The sequence below is a fragment of the Protopterus annectens genome, chromosome 6.part0 (genome assembly GCF_019279795.1).
Source record: "Protopterus annectens isolate FY-2018-M chromosome 6.part0, PAN1.0, whole genome shotgun sequence".
Classification (NCBI taxonomy): domain Eukaryota; kingdom Metazoa; phylum Chordata; order Ceratodontiformes; family Protopteridae; genus Protopterus; species Protopterus annectens.
In genome coordinates this window covers 1,179,726,435-1,179,748,469 of record NC_056737.1, presented here as the reverse complement: position 1 = coordinate 1,179,748,469, position 22,035 = coordinate 1,179,726,435, and the positions used below count along the sequence as shown (strand labels likewise).

The 22,035-nt window shown below is 43.4% G+C and overlaps 1 protein-coding gene across 2 annotated transcripts in view; it reads left to right on the top strand.

Moving 5' to 3' along the window:
- LOC122804746 (probable hydrolase PNKD) overlaps positions 1–18,101 on the top strand; it is a 660,794-nt gene extending 642,693 nt beyond the window's left edge. For both annotated transcript variants that reach the window (XM_044074811.1, XM_044074810.1), the window contains exon 9: positions 17,049–18,101. In XM_044074811.1, coding sequence (XP_043930746.1) covers positions 17,049–17,222 — 174 coding nt within the window. In that variant the 3' untranslated portion in view covers positions 17,223–18,101. The remainder of the gene's footprint in view (positions 1–17,048) is intronic.
- The last annotated feature ends 3,934 nt before the right edge of the window (positions 18,102–22,035 follow it).

Genomic DNA, 22,035 nt, shown 5'->3' with positions numbered 1-22,035 from the left:
ACTATTAAATCATCTGGCATTTGTAAAGAAACTGCTAACCTCACCGGGGTACACCATAAACGAAAAGAAGTCTCACCTAGTACCCTGCCAACAAATTGTATTCCTGGGAGCAAGCTTGAACACAGTTTCCCAGATGGCCTACCTCACGCCAGCGAAACAAGTTTATTTGACAGCCTACTTCCAACTACTGGCCACAAAGACACAGCTATCTGCAAGGAAAATACTGCAAGCCATGGGGTTCATGGCCTCTTGCATCCTACTAATTCCATATGCAAGACTGCATGTGAGGAAACTACAATGGTATCTAAAAAGCCTATGGTGTCCACATTCTCAGGACCTGGAATCACTGATTCCTATCATTCCTTGCATAAAGACAGAGTTCCTTTGGTGGGCAGAGGCCTGCTACCACAACAAGGGACTGCCATTCACTCTAGCCCCTGCTGCCCAAACCTTGACAACAGAGGCATCAGACTATGCATGGGGGGCTCACTTGGCAAGGCAGTGCATTCAGGGCAAATGGACCTGCATATCAGTCAAAAAGAAATGTTAGCTGTACAGAATTCTCTGACAGCCTTCAAGGAGCAAATTCTTCCAGGACAATTATTGGTAAAGACAGACAACACCACTGTTATGTGGTACATAAACATTCAGGGGGGAACCCACTCATACCCTCTCTGCAGACTAGCCATGGTTCTGTGGAACACAGCCTTGAGTTACCAAGTGCACCTATAAGCTCAATTCCTGCCAGGCAAGCTAATTAATTTCACTGGCAGATGACCTAATCAGAAATCTCATGGACCCACACGAGTGGAAACTGGAACTAAAGATATTCAACATTTTGAGAAACAAATGGGGGAGCCCAGAGATAGACCAGTTTGCCTCTGCTCAGAACTACCAATTGGACATGTTCTGCACAAGGACTCCCCACAGACAAGCTTGGAAAGTGGATGCCCTGTCCTTCACCTGGGAAAGCCTCTCCATTTATGCTTTTCCCCCTCTGCCTCTCCTATCGAAAGTTCTACTAAAGATCAAACAGGACAAACCAATGACAATACGCATTGCACCAGACTGGCCACACCGACACTGGTACCCCCTCTTGTGCAGTATGTCACTGCTGGAACCATGGCACCATTCTGCACCCCCAGCTTCAAACCCTGAACCTTGCAGCCTGGCTAATTACCTGAGCTCTCCAATACCATACCTCAGTAAGCAAGTGCTGGATGTCATTCTGGAGGCAAGGAGGCTTAGTACTAGAAAATCATATGCTGAAAAGTGGAAAAGATACTGTTCCTGGAGCCAAATTCAGGGGAAGGGCACAGCAGTGCCCAGCTTACTGCATATTCTTCAATACTTAACAGAGATGCTTCACAAGGGCCTTTCCTTCTCATCTATTAAAATTCATGCCTCAGCCATTTCAGCACATTATCATACTGAGCCACCCCTCTTCTCTCAACCCCTGCTGAAGCAATTCCTCAGAGGGGCCAAAAAAGACCACCCAGGAGAGCCCCTACTCCAGCGTGGGACCTTAACTTTGTATTGGAAAAGCTCACTCTACCTCCTTTCGAGCCAGCTGCAACTTCAGAGTTGAAATTCCTTTCTTGGAAAACAGCCTTCCTTCTGGCCATCACTTCAGCAAAAAGAGTGTCTGAATTACAGGCCCTCATGGCAGTGGAGCCCTTCATCATCTTCCATGCAGACAGGGTGTCCCTCAGGACCAATTCTTCCTTTATGCCCAAGGTGGTATCCAGTGTGGCCCTTAATCAGTCCATTCATTTGCCAACTTTCTTTTCTAATCCACATAACAAAGGAGAACGAATACTGCACTCTTTGGACATGCACAGACAACTTAGATTTTACTTGGACAGAACTAAGCCTCTCAGGAAAACTGAACAGCTGCTAGTTGCCTTTGCTGCAGGGGCAGAGGGGAAGGCCATTTCAAAGCAAACCATTTCTAAGTGGATAGGCCATTGCATTCATTTCTGCTATAAGCACCGTGGAAAACGTACCCCACAGGGGATACGATCACATTCCACCAGGGCTGCATCTACTTCAACAGCCTTTCTCAGAGGTGTTCCTACCAGGGACATCCTAGAAGCTGCTACCTGGAGTTCTGTTCATACCTTCACCAAGCATTACCACTTGCCTATTTTTTCTAAATCCAAAGCTGGTTTTGCCACTGCAGTCTTGCAGGGCCTAATAGCTAGTCCTAATGCTCTCTAATTGTCTCCTCCCTTCCTTAGCTTTGGGAATCCACCCAAATGTAATGACTGCAACAGTGAAATACGAAGAACATAGTACAGTTGTGTACACTTACCATAAATGTAGATGTTCGAGTGTATTCACTGTTGCAGTCCTGGTTACCCTCCCTCCAGCCCCCTGACTTCTATTGGCTATACCTCTCTTCTTGTTTACTGTATTTAAGCTTTCTGGTGTATTTGCTTTTTGTTGGAGGTGTAACCTTGTATAGAATTGCTTCCCATTATGGGGGCACCTGACATCTGGGGCAAGAAAAACTGATGTAATGGCGTTGGCTGCATGCTTTATACCCCTGACTATCTGATGACATGGAAGAAGAGACGGCAACTGACGCAGGACCCAAGACTTTGATAATCAGGCCAGCTGAGGGCTACCTGCAAGCAGATAACCCAAATGTAATGACTGCAACAATGAATACACTCGAGCATCTACATTTATGGTAAGTGTACACAGCTGTACTTTCTCTGCATCAAGTGCAGTTTCCCTTAAGAGCACACAGAGACCACAATCATTCCAGAGCTGGTTTCTCCCTCTTTCTCCACATGCCCAGTTAGACTTCCCACTGGCACAGCTACAGAGTTGAGATCTCAGCTGAGTGCCAAGCCAAGACCACCAGCACCCTCTCTGTCCAACCAGTGCTTTGTGTCCCTGCCCAAGTAGCTGACACCCACATTCTTTGAGGTTTGATTTACACAAACGTAGACACACCTGGGAAAGGCTGGCACAGGTTTACTAGCTATGCCCCTTCTATCTAGACTATAAGGCAGTTATTACTGCAACTAGTCAACTCCATATCAGCTACTTTAAGGCCCTTAACAGAGGGTGTCCAATCTTAGTGTGTAATGTTACTATTAATACAAATGGTAGTTTGTCCAAGAGCAAGGCTATTAGGAGTGGCCCACAGTGTCACCAAACAAGTGTACAAGTACTCCCAGAACTTGTATGTCTCACAAATATCAGCCACAATGGAAGGTTTAAATGTATTTAATAACAAATAATAAAAGGACAAGAAAGTACTCTGTATATAATCATAGTAACATCAGAGTTCAAAATCACAGGAAATATTTAAAACAACATTGCAGGACAGTCTCATATAAATATAGAAAAACATCTAATTTAAGCTTTGTTATATTCCTGACTATAACTAGAGAATTACTGTACCATAATTAACTTACTAACAGAACAAGCAAGGCAGACGTGGTGAGTGGGAGTTCCAGCTGATCCTGTCAGGTCAAAGGCAAATACAGAATGCTGTCTCTATTTGTCTCTCAGAAAGTTCTTAAATTAATATCTCAAATATTACTGCTGGAATAGCTTGCAGGATGACATAATTTCTTTTCATCTGACTCTATCCCAGCAAAAATCCCCCACTGATGCAGATGGTAGCATTTAACATCTGCCTGGTGAAAATATATAGACAAAGTCTTTTCTTAGATCAAAGGCATATCGTGGAAGTCATAAAACAATAAAAACACTTCCAAGACAATACAGTGAGGGTCCCCATCAGTGGGGGATTTTTGCTGGGATAGAGTCAGATGAAAAGAAATTGTCATCCTGCAAGCTATTCCAGCAGTAATATTTGAGATATTAATTTAAGAACTTTCTGAGAGAAAGAGAGAGAGAGAGAGAGAGAGAGACAGCATTCTGTATTTGCCTTTGACCTGACAGGATCGCCCTTCCAATTAGTATTCTGATTAATAGATCCTTAACGGAGTCATACGTACCCAAACTTTGGCGTTCAGCCTACATCCTACCTCTTCACAAAGGAGGCAAAAACACCTCTATTTCTAACTTCCGCCCTATCGCCCTACTCTCTCCAATATCTAAAATTCTAGAAAAATGCACCCACCACCAATTCTTACCCTATCTCATTCAAAATCCCCTCCTTACACCCACCCAGCATGGCTTCCGTCCCGGCCACAGTACCATAACTGCACTACTATCCTTCTTAGAAACTATCAATCAAGCTCGAGACTCTGGACTCGTTGTATCCACAGCACTGCTAGACCTTTCAAAAGCCTTTGACACCATCTCCCACACACACCTTCTTCATCTGGCTAATCCCAAACTCTCCCCAAACACTCTTTCCTGGTTCTCCAGTTACCCATCTGACAGATGGAAGAACTCATTCTCTTCCTTTTTGCCTACATCTACTGGCGTTCCTCAGGGATCCATCCTTGGACCCATGCTTTTCAACATCTTCATAAACAACCTTCACACCTTCATCCCTGACACCACAGTCATCCAATACGCAGATGACTCTACCTTGGTCTGCTCTGCCCCTAACCTTCCTGAACTCCAGACCAAAACCCAATTAGCCTTTGCCACCACAAAGAACTGGATGCACCAAAACCACCTTTCTCAACTCCAATAAATCCAAAATACTCATTTTTCTCCCCTCCAAAGTTTCCTCTCTGGACAAAAACACTTTCAATGTTCTTAGCAAAACTAACACTGCCATTGAAGTGGTCCCCTCTGCAAAACTCCTTGGCATCACCATAGACGAACACCTCAAATTTGATCTTCACATACAACATAACATTAAGAAAACCCACCAAAAGCTAGGTATGCTATATAGGAACAATCACTTCCTTTCAAACTCCTCTAGGCATACCCTGGCAACATCCTTCCTCCTACCTTCCCTTCTATACGGAGCCCCTCTCCTAACCAACTTGTCTGCTACCAACACATCTAAGCTCGTAGCTTGCTATAATAAGATCTCTAAATTTGCCACCAAATCCAAAACATCAACTCACCACTGCCACAGCCTTCATTCTCTGAACTGGCTAGAACTCCCTAATCACCTAGACTATCTACAACTAACCACCACTCACAAACTAATATTCTCCCCTAATAAATGCCCAGCCTTAAAGGACATCCTTCCTCCATACATCCCTAACAGATCACTGAGATCCGAAAACCAAAACCTAATCTCCATTAGTATGTATCTCCAAACACCATCATATTGGGTGACTTCAACTACCCGAATATAGACTGGGAACATTACTCAAGCTCTAACTTTCTAGCCCAACGGTTCCTGGAGTTCATAAATTCAAATGCCATGGAACAGCTAGTCACTGTTCCCACGAGAGGAGAAAATATACTAGATCTCATTGTCACAAACATGGGGACAAAATGCTCCACACCGGAAGTATATCCCTCATTGGTGAGATCTGATCATAAACTAATCTCACTGGAAATCCACACCCCGCCCCCACCCCAAACAAAAGACCATAGTGAAGAACTTCTCTAAAGCAAACTTCACACTACTCAAGACTGGTGTGGTATCCTTCAAGGCCCCTGAGCCAGAGGAAACCACAACCCAAGCTGCGGAAGCCCTTACAAATGCCTTCTATGAACACCTCCAGGACTGCATGGATCAGGCAATCCCAAATAAAACCAAGACTCTTTCCACAAAGGGCAAACGTCCAGTCTGGTGGACCCCAGCCATTAACAAACTTTACAATAAGAGGAGAAAGCTATTACATGATAGAACAAAATCCATAAAAGGGAAGTCACCCCTGATCATTATTAGTAAAAAATACGAGCACTCATAAAATCAACTAAGGCCAATTTTGAGAGAAAAATTGCCATGGATTCAAAGGACAATCATAAGGCCTTTTCAGCTATGTTAGGAACCTGGGTGGAAACTCCCAGATATGCTCAGAATTAGTCCAAAATGATACAAAAATCACTGAACCCACAGACATTGCCAACATACTGGCAGACAGGTTCAGTGCAAACTTCACCCCTCTCCCTAAAGGAGAGATAACTATCCCAGCCGAGTGTAGCCTCCCGGGCATCTCAAATGCGCAGGTGAAAGCTGCTCTCTAAAGCTAAAACACAGCATCAATGGGACCGGATGGTGTCCCCGGCTGTGTGCTATACGAGCTAAATAAGGAATTAAACCTGCACATAAGGCAGCTGTTTAATCTCAGCCTTACCACAGGATACGTGCCCAAGGAGTGGCGTACGGCAACTGTGGTCCCACTCCAAAAAGGCGGCCTCACGGACCCTGGTAATTACCGCCCCATAAGCTTAACAAGTCTAGTCTGCAAAGCTATGGAGAGGATCATAATGGAGCTCATAAACAAAGATATAGGGGACTTGCAGACATTGGACCCGACCCAGTTTGGCTTTGTCAAGGGAAGATCATGCCTTTTGAACTTGGTCGACTTCTTCGAAACAGTCACCAAGGCCATTGATGAGGGAAAGGCAGTCCATACAGCCTACCTTGACCTTGCAAAGGCTTTCGACACAATAACCCACTCAGGTATTGTAGAAAAACTTACCAGCTTAAATGTAAACCCATATGTCACAAGATGGGTTGCAAACTGGCTTAAGGACAGAACCCACAGGGTTAGAGTTGCTGGCGCTGTGTCAGACTCCAAGCCGGTCACAAGTGGTGTCCCACAGGGCTCGGTCCTTGGCCCCCTATTGTTTGGCATCTACTTCTCAGAAGTACAGGCCAACATGGGAGGACTTTGGCTGACAAAGTTTGCAGACGACTGCAAACTGGGCGCCATAGTGGAAATTGCATCGGACACGGATATCCTTCAGAAGGGACTCACGGAAACAGATAGCTGGTGCCAGAGCCATGGCCTGAAGTTAAACGCCAAAAAATGTATAGTCATACCTTCGGGAAAACAAGGTAACCCCAAGCTACCATATAGGTGGCAATCCACTAAGCACAGAAGAGGTTATCAGGGACCTGGGGACCCAGGTTGACAGTGGCCTTTCTTTGACACTCACGTTGCTAAAGTGGTTAGAAAGACCTTCTACATTGCCCACCTGATCATGAAGGGATTCACATCCAGATCTAGTGAGGTCATTGTTCCCCTGTACTCTTCACTTATCAGACCAATGATCGAGTACAATGCCCCATTCGGGATGTATCTAACCCGACATCTGCAGCAATTGGAGAGACCCCAAAAGTTCCTCACCAAAAGGATAAAGGGACTCCAAAATCTGTCATATGCTGCCAGATTAAAGAAACTCCAGCTCTATTCAGTCGCATACCGTCTGCTCAGAGGTGACATGTGCCTGACATACAAGGCCATGTCCAACCCGGAGTTAATGGACATGCTCCACCTCAAAAAATCCAAATCCACCAAAACCACTAGTGCAAGCGACTTAAACCTTAGCACGGATATAAATAGGACGTGCTGGAGGGATAGATTTATCACTCAGAGACTCCCTATGCTGTGGAATAAAATCCCGGTCCATGTGAGGCAGAGCACCTCGCTGACTCTGTTCAAGAGAAATCTAGACCTGTGGATGGGAGATCGTAGGTTTACCCTGGGAATCATCTCTGTGTCACTGCTGGACAGAGGCACAACAAACTAATGGTCACAGTATTTTTTCATATAAGGGGTGGCGTAAGCCACAAAAATTTGGGCTAGGCTTATAAATGCCTTAGGGCAGATAGCCTAGTATAAACCTATGAACCTATTAGTAAACCGAAACGACCAGCTGGCCAGCTTTTACTCTCCTTCTCACTAGGTAAAAAATGGAACTCTGCCTACTTCACTTAGGACTATACCCAACACTGAATCCTTCAAAACTCAACATTTTCTTTACCTATCATCCAAATGGAAATGCTCCTGCTTTCACCCCACTTAAATTCCATAGGGACTCCTAACTAAATACCCCTACTCCTACTCCACTATACTCTCATACTTATTCTAATTTCTCAAAATACCTACAACTAACAGACTTTAAGTGACTGTAAGCATATAAATATTGATTAAAAAAAAACAAATCTGCCATCAATTCTCTGCAACTCTCAAATGTATTAACCCTACTTGTTTTTACAAACTATATTGTATGTATTTTTACTTTGTAACCTTTATTTGCATTGTGTAACCTATATTGTATTATACTGTTCTTGGAGCTTTTCTCCCCGGGCCTCCACTGAAAATGGGCACTTCTTGGCCCAGCGGACTTCCCCGGTAATCAAACTGAAATAAATAAATAAATAAATAAATAGTTCTAGACATTGTGTCTGTTACTGCACTGAAACTGAAAGATAACATCTTTTTATTATGTGGCCATAAAGTGATTTAATTTCAGCAATTTTTCTGACGTCAACCTCTGGTGTTTGTTTCTATTGTTAAAATATATACATCTAAACAGTTACAATAGTGCAGGTACATTTCTGTTCTATTCCAACAGGGCATGCTGTGGTTACATTTTAGCTCAGTACTTTACAAAATATCTCTTCAGCACATGTCTGTACAAACCATCTTATATGTCATACAGTTGTAATAAATTTGCAACACAAGCATATGAATCATGTTGATTTTACAAATGACATATAATTATTTACAAAATTCCAGATAGCTGGGCTGGCAGTATCTCCTGTCATGACACCCCCCCCACACCTGGAAACTCAAGCTAGTTTTTCAAGTGACCCATGAGAAATGCTGCTTGAGAGGGATGAGCCTATATGGGAATACATTACCCCATTCCCTGTCTTGAGATTCCAGCTGCCTTGGTATTGATGACTCCAGTACAGTGCTGCACTGTCCTGCCATATGCCTGCGATCCTAGGCTCCACAATAGTACTTTCGAATTTTGCTGGCTGGCTCCTTGTACCCATAGATCCCCCTCAGATTCCTCCTGCCTCCTACTGCCAATACTTAGCACCCAGGCCTCCCTATCATGGTAAGGTTTCATCATGTTAACATGGGTACAGTTTGTACCTTACCACCTTGTAGGGTCACTCCCAGGCTGCCTGTGGCTTGTTGTGTCTGACAGGAATCAGAACCATTACCTGCTACACAACAGCATAATCTCTAGCTCAAGCAATCCTGTCATACCAGACCTTTTTCTGCTGTTGGGCATCTGCCAGATTCTCCTGGCCCAAGCCCATGAGTTACCTGAGCCTTGTCCTGAGGTTTAGGACCTATGCCACAACAGACTCCTTGTGGGATTCACATTTAATCTCCCACTCATCATGAATCAAATCTAGAAGTCCCCTCACCTTGTTCCCATACAGTAACTCAAAGGGCAAAAAACCTGTGGATTCCTGGGGCACCTGTCTGTAAACAAACAGATGGGGCAAATGTTTGTCTCACTCCATCTTAAAGTGGTCTGCAAATGCCCATAGCATGGCCTTTAGTGTAGAGTTTAACCTCTCTACCAGACCATTAGTCTGGGGATGGTAGGGGGTGGTCTTTAGGTGCTGTACCCCACAGTGCTTCGACAGACAAGCCAGCAGGTTTGACAAAAAATGGGCACCTCTGTCAGTATTTCTGGAGGACAGAGCCACCACCTTGGGTATCTGGTAGCACAATCTACTACCCTACCACTAGGATATACTTTTTCCCTGTGGAACTTGGGGTACTCAGAAGCCCCACAATATCCATAGCTACCCTCTGAAATGTCTCCTCTATTACAGACAAAGGTGTCAAAGGAGCTTTCACCTTGTCTGCTGCTTTACCTACCTTTTGGCTATACTCACAGGTCCTGCAGTACCCTGTTACATTTCTGGAAATCCTAGGCCAATAAAAGTTCTGCATAATATGTCTCTTTGTACACTTTATGCCCATACGACCTACAATGGGAATGTCATAGGCCTTGGCTAGAAGTGCCAGATGGCAGGCTCTAGGCACTACCAACTGCTGTATTCTCTCACCCTCTAGCCCTCCCTCAGGGGTCCACTCTCTATACAGTAACCTTTTGTCTCAGTGTACAGATTCCCCCTTCCCTTGAGAATCAGGTGCCTCACTAGTTACCTCCCTCAAGCCTTGTAATGTGGGGTCTGAGAGCTGAGCCTGTCTCAACTCTTTCTTTGTGACCCTTCCCAGCTCCCCTTCCACAGGAAGTCTGGCATCCTCTGACAGTGGTGCCTCGCTGTTAGCCTGGGTACAACTGCTCACCTATGCCTTTGCAGTCACTCTGTCCAAGGGAACAACAGTACCCACAAGCAGCTGTGGCTCACCTTCAGCCTCACAGCTACAGGGTAGCTCCCTCCCTGAAGTAACCACCACACCAGTCCTGGCTTCATGTCTGAGGTCTGTCTGGGTCCTCCCCCTCCAGGCTACCAGACCCACATGTTTATCTCCAAGCCTAACTGCATGTAGCTGCATGCACACAAGGTACTGTATTGTCAAACTCATTCCCTTTCAGGACATCTGCAGGGATATCCTCAAACACACCTACTTGTTTGCTTCCTTTTCCACCCACCCAGTCAAGGTGAACTATAGCCAAAGGTATTTGGAAATGGGGTCCCTCCTAAAGCTCTGATTGGAGTAGACTGCCCAAGCAAGTAGTGCTCCTCTAACCAGGCTTCCAGTGGTTAGGTCACAGACTGCGTCTCTGTTAGCAGTGGCCTATTTCCCATCTACTAAGATAGGATATAACCTCTTGTGGTAGTTTGGTACCCTTGTTGTCTCCAGAAAACTTATTGCTGGCATTCTGGCATTCCCACTTGCTGGTTATCACACCTTTTGTTCTCCACCTTGCCTCCATGGGCATCTATATGCTACATGGCCACTGGTTGCATTTAAAACATTTAGCCCTTGGTCCTGGCCTTGTACCTGAACTAGTGGCTTCCCCTGCTACTGGCAGTCTCTGCTGGGGTGGTTTTGGCTGCCCACCATGGGTTCTCTTAGACCCATATGCAGCACTAGATATCCCTTTCCTGTGTAGTGATGCCTTGCTTGCCCTTTTTCATCAGCTCATCTGCTGTGTTACTTTCTTTATCAGCTAACCAGATTCTCATGTCCTCAGGCAAAGTGCTAAGGGCTTATTCCCTCCCCAAAAGGTCTGCCAGCCCTTCATAAGTGGTGAACTGACACCCACTCATCCATCTGTGAAAGTAAGCGCTTAACTCAGCAATGAATTCACACACACTTTCATCTGCCTTGCGCCTGTGCTCACAAAACTTTTTTCTATAAGCTTCAGTTGTTGACTTAAAACACTCTTAACAAATTTTAACTGTATTATAAAGCAATCAGTATCAGACAATTTAGAAACACCAGATGTTATTTTGTCCTGTCTCGCCTACATTCCTTACTCACGGGTTCGGAGCCGAGACATTTCTCTAGCACGAAGTCTCTAATTGGCTGGGCTAACCCGGTGTCCCAAGATGCACCTTGCCCTAGCCCCAGATCTCGTTTGCCGCTCGTAGAGTTAAGACGTGGTCTCACTTGGCTGTGGCTAAGTACCCTTTTTAAAATGCTTCTAAGTATTTTAGCAGTCTATTTTTTTCACAAAAGCTATTTTGATAGCTAACTTTGAATCAGACTAGTGCTTGTGTGAGTTTTTGGGAGTTTAGTGTTTTGTGGTATCCCTACTGTTTTCGCGGGCTAGGCCCGTTTTATGTTAGAGGACCTAGTCCACTGCAGTTTACCTTTTCATGAAAGCTATTTGATAGCTAACTTTGTATTGGACTAGTACTTATGTGAGTCTTGAGAGTTTAGTGTTTTGTGGTATCACTACTGTTTTCGCGGGCTAGGCCTGTTTAAGTTAGAGGACCTAGTCCTCTCCAGTGTGTTCCCTTGTTGTTTTGTGCTGTGGGGGGAAACCAAATCTTACCCCCTCTGCAGAGAGGTCATGCGAGTGTGGCAGTGGGCAGTGTCTTCCCAACAGTTTCTGGTGGCAACGCACATTCCGGGGAAGTCCAATGTGATAGCGGACAGGCTAAGCAGAGCTATTCTGATGCCTCACGAGTGGTCCCTGAACAACTGAGTGGCGGTTCAGATCTTCAAAAGGTGGGGTCAGCCTTGCTGCGATCTCTTCGCCAGCCCCCTCAATGCCAAATGCAGCAAGTACTTCACTCTGATCCCCCCACAGGGGGAGACACCCAGGGACGCTGTAGCTCACGATTGGCCCCCGGTCTGGTCTACGCTTTCCCTCCGTTTCCTCTGTTACCAAGAGTGATACAGAAAGCCATATCCTTGGGAAGCAGAATGATCCTTATTGCTCCACACTGGCCTCGACAAGTATGGTTCCCCTTTCTTCAACGGTACGCACTGGATGGTCCATGGACTCTGGACCCAGTGCCAGACCTCCTGATTCACATGTCAGGACAACTTCATCCATCCCTGCGAACTCTCAGGTTGACAGCCTGGCTGCTCCACTTTCATCGCTAGTCAGGCGATATTCCTTTTCACCTGAAGTGGTGCACATCTTGTCTTCTTCTCATGAGTCTTCCACCATGAAGATTTATTCCAGCAAATGGAGGAGATTCTCTATTTGGGCTCAGGCCCAAGGTTTGGACCCCTTCACAGCTCCAATTCTGTCGGTCTTGGATTTCTTAGCCATGTTGTTTCATCAGGGCTCTGCGCCCGCTACCATTAAAGTACAGTTGGCTGCAATTTCTAATTTTCACACATCTTTCGAGCCCTCTCTTATGGGCCACAAACTCTGTAAAACCTTTCTAAAAGGTGCTTGGTTACTTCGTCCCCCTGTTTCAGAACCTGTTCTGCCATGGGACCTGAACCTTGTACTACAAGCTATTACGTCACCACCCTTTGAAGCGGCTGCCACTTGTGACTTAAAATTCTTATCTTGGAAGACGGCGTTTCTGATAGCCATTACATCGGCCAGGAGGGTATCAGAACTTCAAGCTTTGTCCATTAAACCTCCGTATTTGATCTTTCATAAGGACAGATTTTCCCTGAGGCTTAACCCGTCCTTCCTTCCGAAGGTGTCATCCACTGTCAATCTCCATCAATCTATTGAGCTACCCAGTGTTCTTTACGAACTTTTCCGATAAAGCAGAGTTCAGGTTTCATCAGTTGGATGTGCACAGACAACTGAGATTTTATTTACACAGGACTAAGTATGTTAGGAAATCTGATCAACTGTTTGTGTCTTTTTCAGAGAACAGAGCAGGTTGTCCTATTTCCAAGTGCACAATTTCTAGATGGATCAAAGATTGTATTGCAGGCAGAACTTTACCTTTTCCCGTCAAGGCTCATTCTACCAGGGCTATGTCTACATCAATAGCTTTCCATGCTAGGCTTTCCTTGGATGATATTTGTGCTGCGGCCACTTGGGCCTCTCCCAACACTTTTATTACTCATTACAAGCTGGATGTGGCTTCTAGGGGCCGGGCTTCCTTTGGTTCCACGGTTCTCAGGAGTATCTTCCTATGAGCCTCCCAGGATAGAGGTGCTGGGGACGCTGTCCCGTGAGTAAGGAATGTAGGTGAGATAGGAGCACATAACATCAGTTAGTTATGTACTCACCATAACGATTGATGTATGTGGTCCAGCTCGCCTAACCTCCCACCTGCCCCCTTCCTAGAGGATTTGGAGGAATATTGGCTCTGTGGACCCTTCAAGGTCAGTGATTTTGTTACCTTATCTGGTTGGAATTTCTTCCAGTGTTGATTGAGTATGGGTTATGATTGGTATGCTTGCAAACAAGATCTGGGGCTAGGGCGAGGTGCATCTTGGGATACCGGGTTAGCCCAGCCAATTAGAGACTTCGTGCTAGAGAAATTTGGCCGAGTTGGAGCCGATTCTCGGCTCCGAACCCGTGAGTAAGGAATGTAGGCGAGATGGACCACATACATCGATTGTTATGGTGAGTACATAACTAACTGTTATAGCTTTACCATGGAGTAATGGGGTCAGGAACCATATCCAGAGCCCTTGGTCAACATTATACTGTTTACATACCCTTTGAAACATATGAATAAAACTGTCAAAGTTATCACCCTCTGTAAATTGTGGAAGAAATTTACTGACCTTTGTGCTTCTGGGTTCATTATTCCCTTCCCCATTACCTCCATGACCCTGGCGAAGAGTCAACATCTCCTTTTATGTTGCCTCTGCCTCACATTCTCCTCAGCTTCTAGATGTCTCACTTTATCTGCTGATTCTGCTGCCAAACATTTGGCCTACAGTTCACGTCTCTTTAACTCCAGATGGATCATTGAATCCTCTGTAGAAAGGTTGAACTGTCCATTTTCTGAGAAGTGTACCTCCCCAAGACCAGCCTGGTTGTCCTCCTGGTTGGTGGTCTGTGATGCAGCTGTGACTAAGGCTGCAATCATCTCTACATTAGTCAGGTTGGCATGCACCAGTCCTTTGTCTTGGCACATCTCAGCCAACTTTCTCCTTGTCAGCTTGCCACATTCCTCTGTTGACATCCTTGCCTGCTCTCCCTGACTAAGCGAACAAACAAACAAAACTATTGTGATATGAAACTCTGAATGTTCAGTGTGGCTGACTGAGAGTACAAACACCCTCTTTAGTGACCACTGTTCACAGGCTACAGGAATTCAATATCCACACCACTGAATCCTAATATGCAGATGTCCCACCACTGCCAAACAATATGTGACACCCCACCAGTGGCAACAGTAATCAAGGAGCCTCAATCTTCACCACTAGCACCAGTGGGGGATGTGCATTTGGAGGATGACAAGTTACACACACAGTATTTCCAGATGCAGTTCTCTGCATCAAGTGCAGTTTCACTTAAGACCACACAGAGACCACAGTAATTCCAGGGATGGTTTGTCCCTCTTTCTCCAGATTCCCAGGTAGACTCCCCACTGGCACAGTTACAGAGTTGAGATCTCAGCTGAGTGACAAGCCAAGACCAGCAGCAACCTCTCTGTGCAACCAGTACTTTGTGTCCCTGCCCAAGTAGCTGACACGCATTCTTTGAGGTTTGATTTGCACAAACGCATGCGCACACACACACACACACACACACACACACACACACACACACACACACACACACACACACACACACACACACACACACACACACACACACACACACACACACACACACACACACACACACACTCACACTCACACTCACCTGGGAAAGGCTGGCACAGGTTTAATAGCTACGTCCCCTTCTGCCCAGACTATAAGGTAGTTATTGCCACCAGCCAACTCATCAGCTACTTTAAGGCCCTTAACAAAGGGTGTCCAATCTTACTGTGTAATGTTACTATTAATACAAATGGTAGTTTGACCAAGAGCAAGGCTATTAGGAGTGGCCCACAGTGTCACCAGATAAATATGCAAGTACTCTCAGAACTTAAATATGTCTCTCAAATATCAGCCACAATGAAAAGTTTAAATATATTTAATAATAAAATAACAACAACATACTCGGTATATAATCACAGTAATATTCAAAATCACAGAAAATATTTAATTCAGCATTGTAGGACAGTCTCAAATAAATAAAAACATTTAAATTCAGCTTTGCTACATTTCTGACTATACCTAGAGAGTTACTGTACCGTAATTAACTTACTTGCATAGCAAGCAAGGCAGATGTGGTGAATGGGTTTCCAACTGATGTCAGGTCAAAGAAAATACAGAATACCCAGTCTCTGTCAGAAAGTTCTTAAATTAATATCTGAAATATTACTGATGGGATAGCTTGCAGGATGACAGCACTTCTCGTCTTACTCTATCCCAGGTAAAAGCCCCCACTGATGCAGCTGGTAGTATTTAGCATTTACCTGTAAAAATACATAGACAAGGCTTTTCTTAGATCTAAGGCAGATTCTGTAAGTCATAAAACAATAAAAACACTTCCAAGACAATACAGTGACCGTCTAGTTCTAGACATTGTGTCTGTTACTGCACTGAAACTGAAAGATAACATCCTTTTATTATGTGGCCATAAAGTGATTTAATTTTCAGCTATTTTTCTGACGTTAACCTCTGGTGTTTGTTTCTGTTGTTAAAATATATACATCTAAACAGTTACAATAGTGCAGGTACATTTCTGTTCTATTCCAATAGGGCATGCTGTGGTTACATTTTAGCTCAGTACTTTACAAAATATCTCTTCAGCACACGTCTGTACAAACCATCTTGTATGACATACAGTTCTAATAAATTTGTAACACAAGCATATGAATCATGTTGATATTTACAAATGACATAATTATTTACAAAATTCCAGATAGCTGGGCTGGCAGTATCTCCTTTTGTGATGGTCAGTAACCATGTTCAAAGCAGCTTTAGCCAGACACATGGATGGAACTGCGTGGGATTCACCTGAATGTGTTTAGGGCTGTCAGTTCCTTTTCATTACCACCTGATGCACTGACCACTTTTTACCTGCTAACAAAAAACCCCTGACACTTTTACTGTTAAATTCCTAGGAGGTATTTTCTGCCATAAACTTAGTGTATGTCCAAGATCATAATCAAAATGAAGTTGAATCTAAGATCTAAATCATTGTGGATGACTTTCTTTTCAAAGGTTATAACATACTAAGGAATGTGTTACCAGTCATTGACAAGCAAACCCATAAAGAGCAGAAATTTAAAAAGGCCTTGAAGCATTACATTATGCTAATTCAACACTAACTACAGATTTGAATCAATTCTGTTTAATCACATCATCAAAGGTTGGCAACAAAAACAAATAAATACTAATTAGCATAATTAGATTATACTGGGTGCTTTGTAAATGTATGTGACACAACTGTTCATTGTTGAGTATTTGCTTACCATCAGAATTAAGTCGTACAGAAACCATATCCGATCTGCTATAGAATGAGTTGCGTCTTTAAAGGTGATATTTTCCATTATTATCATCATTGATTAAAACTTAATTAATTTGAGTCAGATCGTTCAAGTTCGTTTTCATCATTGTACTTTAAGCAGTAGAGAGTATAGCCAGATTTAAACTTTGAATTAATCGGATGTTAATCCTTGTGATGATGTATTCCTGAAGAACTCCAGTACCTGTTTAAATTTCATGTGTATTTTACATTATGCGTGACTTGTAAATGCCAAGGCATCTCTCATCTCTGATTATGCCTTCGTTTTCTGCTACTTCATTTAGTGTCCATCAACAATCGGTGAAGAAAAAGAATACAATCCATTCCTTCGTACTCACACCAGCGAACTTCAAGATTCACTGGGCCTCCAGCGTGCTTCTGATGAAGATGCAACCCATTTCAGAGCCAAAGTCCTTGAGGAAGTTCGGAGATGCAAAGATCTGTTTAAGAGCCGATAGAGACCCATATCCTACTCACCCTAACATCCACATCTTCCAAAACAGGAATACACGGGATGAATTAATATTTTTTTGGAAGAGGAGGTTGTTTTAGATGCTCGCCTTGGAAATACCATAAAAGTTCATCTTGACATCTGAAATAAATTGAACTTTAAATGTAACTTTAATACTAAAACACACTGAATTCATTTGCACACCACAGATGCAAATGTTAAACAGAAAAATATTTCATTGGTTTGTTTTGTAGACAATGACTAAAACTGAAGACATTCAATATTTTTTTGCCTTCAGAAAATCAGTGATGGATTCTTGAGGACTTGTAATGGATGGGGTTCTGTCTGCCTTGGAGCTGTCGCACCCAGCGATGTGGAAGACAGCAGGGCAATATAATTGCACAGTCTTATCTTGGGTGGTATAGCACAGAGGCTTAAGGAACTGAGCTGCTAACTAGTGTCATTGTGTAGTCCTGAGTTTGAGTTCCTCCATCTGCACTTGTGAACTTTGTGACTGTGCAAGTCACTTAACCAGACAGCGGTCCTGGGTAATATCTGAAAAGAAGCACATCTGCCTAATGGGCTTGCCTGTTTAATAACTGAAGTAAGAAATGTTGTTTATCACTATTTCATAACCAAGGTACACCTGAAAGGCACACCTAAGGGCGGTAACGGACTGTGATGATGCTTCTTTGATGCCGGCTAGTTTGTTCTCCTTACTTTTGCCCTTTAACTGATCTGTAGCATTTGGATGAAAACTGCTGAGTTTGGTTGAGTAATTTCGATTAATGTGCTAAACTAAGGCTGCTCTGGGCATCTGATTGTGCTTTGCAGTTTTCAGGCATTATTACAAGATAATCCACTGTCTGTAGTGGCGCTTATTATAGCTGGGCTGGGTGTCTGTCATTTCAATGTGTGAGTTTAGTTAAGTCACTCACTAAAGTGATTTGACCTCCTGTCTGCATTGCACATTGATTTAGAAAGGTACATTTGTTTCTATGACTACAGGTACATTTCTTTCTATGACTACAGTAGTGCTTTTCGTTTGCATGTACCCAGCTCCTCCCACAGTTGCCAGCCCTCTTTCCTTTGTGTTTTTTTAAACATTATGGGGTTTGGATCACAGATAGAGAGGTTGAAAAGATAAAATGTTTATTTAAGCTGATGAGAGGCTTTGAAGAAGTTAATCTGCTTGAATTTTTCATTTGGTAGATAGGAGCACTGTGCAGCGATTTAAATAGCACAAAATGGGAAAGTCTTGTACCTGCAGTGGCTTCTGGTACTAGATTTATTTAAAAGAGCACGTAGTCAGTGTGGAACACGAAGCACTTCAACAGAAGTCATCGGTTTAAAGTGAAATGTTCTTTTTGTTCTACATATTGGTACATAATCTGAACTTGGAATGACAAGGTTATATTTAAGTAGACTAGATAATTTTAGGAAATTACTTTTTTATTGTAAATATTTTAGCATGTTGCACTGCAATGGATTACAGAGTTTGAATAACACAAGACCGAATCTCAGTATGGTCAGGCATTTTTGAACAAAACTATAAAAATTGTGTCACATTCATGGTTGAAAAGTATAAAAATATCCACGAATTCCACTAGTTGAAAAAATCCTGGCTCAGTGATACCTACTGCTACTTCCTAATGAAGTTTAAAGGTGGTATTCGTAGTACTGCAGTTCGCAGAAATGCAAGGGCAATCACCAAACAGCAACACTATCCATATAACAATCAGCACTGAGTATGGTAAAGCACATCCCTGCACAGAAATGTCCACAGCAGATCCGCATATTCTAATCTTCCTAAGTTAGTTTCCATGAAGTGTGGTTTTATGCAGGGAAAGCTGTGTGTATGTTGAGATAATTGCATCTGAGCCTGTAAGGGAGATGCACACTTGTGTTGTGGTGCCATTCATAAAGCACAGTGTGGTTGCGCCACATTTATATAATAAGTTTGTAAATCAACCCCAACTTATTACCAGTTTTCCTCAGCCCTCTGTATTAGGCTGTGCTTGTCTGCACACAGAGCTGAGAAACCCAGTACCACTGAATTAAAATCGTAGTTGAGTAGCAGAGACAATCAGAAAAGTCATGAAACTCCATCATTCATTACCAGTTGCTCAGCAGTATCCTTACTTTACTGGTAAGACATTGCAGTTTAATGGCTTCTCACTACTTATGAATGACATGATTGGGAAGTGTGTAAAGTCCATTTTTACTGCTGTCAGTGTGTAACAGGGTACTTAGTTTACAGTCAGTTGGGCAAATGATCGGGTGAGTTTGAATAATAAATAAATACATTATCCTTTTTACTAGCACAAACACAGACATACACACACAAACACACATGCATATGGGTCAGCTTCACAACCCCAAAATCCCACTTACCCGCCTTTCATGTAACCGAGACGACAAAGCCATAAATCCATAATATCGACGTCCTAGAACACCAACATTTCACTCCAGGTAAGTAACTGCTTGGTCACCTTGTTAAACTTTGCCTCTTAACACTGCGGTACTGCAATCTCGGAGTTGGTGTATTTAGTTAGGGGGAATGTGGGGGGCACCCCCCCCCCCACATGGGTGGGTTTTATTTGCTTCAGTTTTAATTTGTTTGTCAGATTGGCCAAGTAGTTACTTACCTGGAGTTGAAAGTAGGTGTTCCGGGAGGTCGGTCTTCTGAGTTGTCAGCTTTGTCATCTCAGTTATATGAAAGTCAGGTAAGTGGGATTTCGGGTCTGTGAAGTAGACCCATGCATACATATACAGACACAGACACACACACTCTCTCACACACACACACACACACACACACACACACACACACACGTACTTGCATACCTGTTACTATTGCGACAGAGGCCTGCACACACCATAGGCAATAGGAAAAAAAACCTAGAAAACCACAAGCCAGAAATAGTGCTACAAGGGTGTGTCTAATACAGAGCCTTTCATTATCCACAGTTACTAAAACTTTCATAGGATGGCAGGTGTCGGTTGTCACTTTTGATGACAAGCTACAGCATGATACAACAGCAGGGAGCCAGACACAGGAGAGACAAGTTCAGTCCTGAGGAGAATCACATCCTTATGGATAGTCTGAGGACATATTGGGGGGGCAAAACAAGCTGAGAAACCTTAGGCTTTAAATTATTGTCCGATAGTACTGTTATAAATGAGAAGTGTTGGGCAGTGTGTATGACACCTTTCAAAACAGGAGGACACTGCTAACATCCAACAGTCCAGTTACACAGAGGGTTATTGCTACACATCCTTCTGGAGGGTGAGGACAAAACCTATTCTCATAATGGAATACACCACGTTTCAGGAAGCATGATTTCTTTTGCTGGCATATAAAAAAACCTGCGTATGTGCGTACATTACCTGTAACTCATCCTGAGTGTGGGAAATTGGTAAGCTATAAAAAACCTGCGTATGTGCGTACATTACCTGTAACTCATCCTGAGTGCGGGAAATGGGTAAGCTATAAAAAACCTGCGTATGTGCGTACATTACCTGTAACTCATCCTGAGTGTGGGAAATGGCTAAGCTATAAAAAACCTGCGTATGTGCATACATTACCTGTAACTCATCCTGAGTGTGGGAAATGGGTAAGCTATAAAACACCTGCGTATGTGCGTACATTACCTGTAACTCATCCTGAGTGTGGGAAATGGGTAAGCTATAAAAAAACCTGCGTATGTGCAAGACATTACCTGTAACTCATCCTGAGTGTGGGAAATGGGTAAGCTATAAAAACCTGCGTATGTGCGTACATTACCTGTAACTCATCCTGAGTGTGGGAAATGGGTAAGCTATAAAAAAACCTGCGTATGTGCGTACATTACCTGTAACTCATCCTGAGTGTGGGAAATGGGTAAGCTATAAAAAAACCTGCGTATGTGCGTACATTACCTGTAACTCATCCTGAGTGTGGGAAATGGGTAAGCTATAAAAAACCTGCGTATGTGCATACATTACCTGTAACTCATCCTGAGTGTGGGAAATGGGTAAGCTATAAAAAAACCTGCATATGTGCGTGCATTACCTGTAACTCATCCTGAGTGTGGGAAATGGCTAAGCTATAAAAAACCTGCATATGTGCGTACATTACCTGTAACTCGTCCTGAGTGTGGGAAATGGCTAAGCTATTAAAAAACCTGCTTATGTGCGTACATTACCTGTAACTCGTACTGAGTGTGGGAAATGGGTAAGCTATAAAAAACCTGCGTATGTGCATACATTACCTGTAACTCGTCCTGAGTGTGGGAAATGGCTAGCAGCAAATGTGCGATTGGCCAGTTACGAGGTAGCTAGAAAAGGAGCTGCTGCAACTTCCCCTCCTTTTGTACGCACAGAAGCACATAGAAAACTGGCTATGTGGCACAGTAAAGTGAGAAGAGCTCAAGTACGCAAGGCACAGAAGCACTTAGAAAACTGGCTGTGTCGCAGTAAAGTGAGAAGATCTCTTAAGTAGCATAAGAAAGGCTCACACTTTCCATGTTCTCATTTAAGTCGCAGTAAAGTGAGAAGAGCTCTTAAGTACGTAAGGCACAGAAGCAAATAGAAAACTGGCTATGTGTCGCAGTAAAGTGAGAAGATCTCTTAAGTAGCATAAGAAAGGCTCACACTTTCCATGTTCTCATTTAATCTCATTATTTCTTCATTTGTCTAAGGTCTTCCAAAGCGCTATCAGAGCAACTTCCCGCTACACCTAAACACAATGGCCATGAATGCCATTCTAAGTCTATTTTACTTCTGTGACTGCAGTTTTATTCCTGTAAGAAATCTGAAAATGTACAAGGAAGACTTGT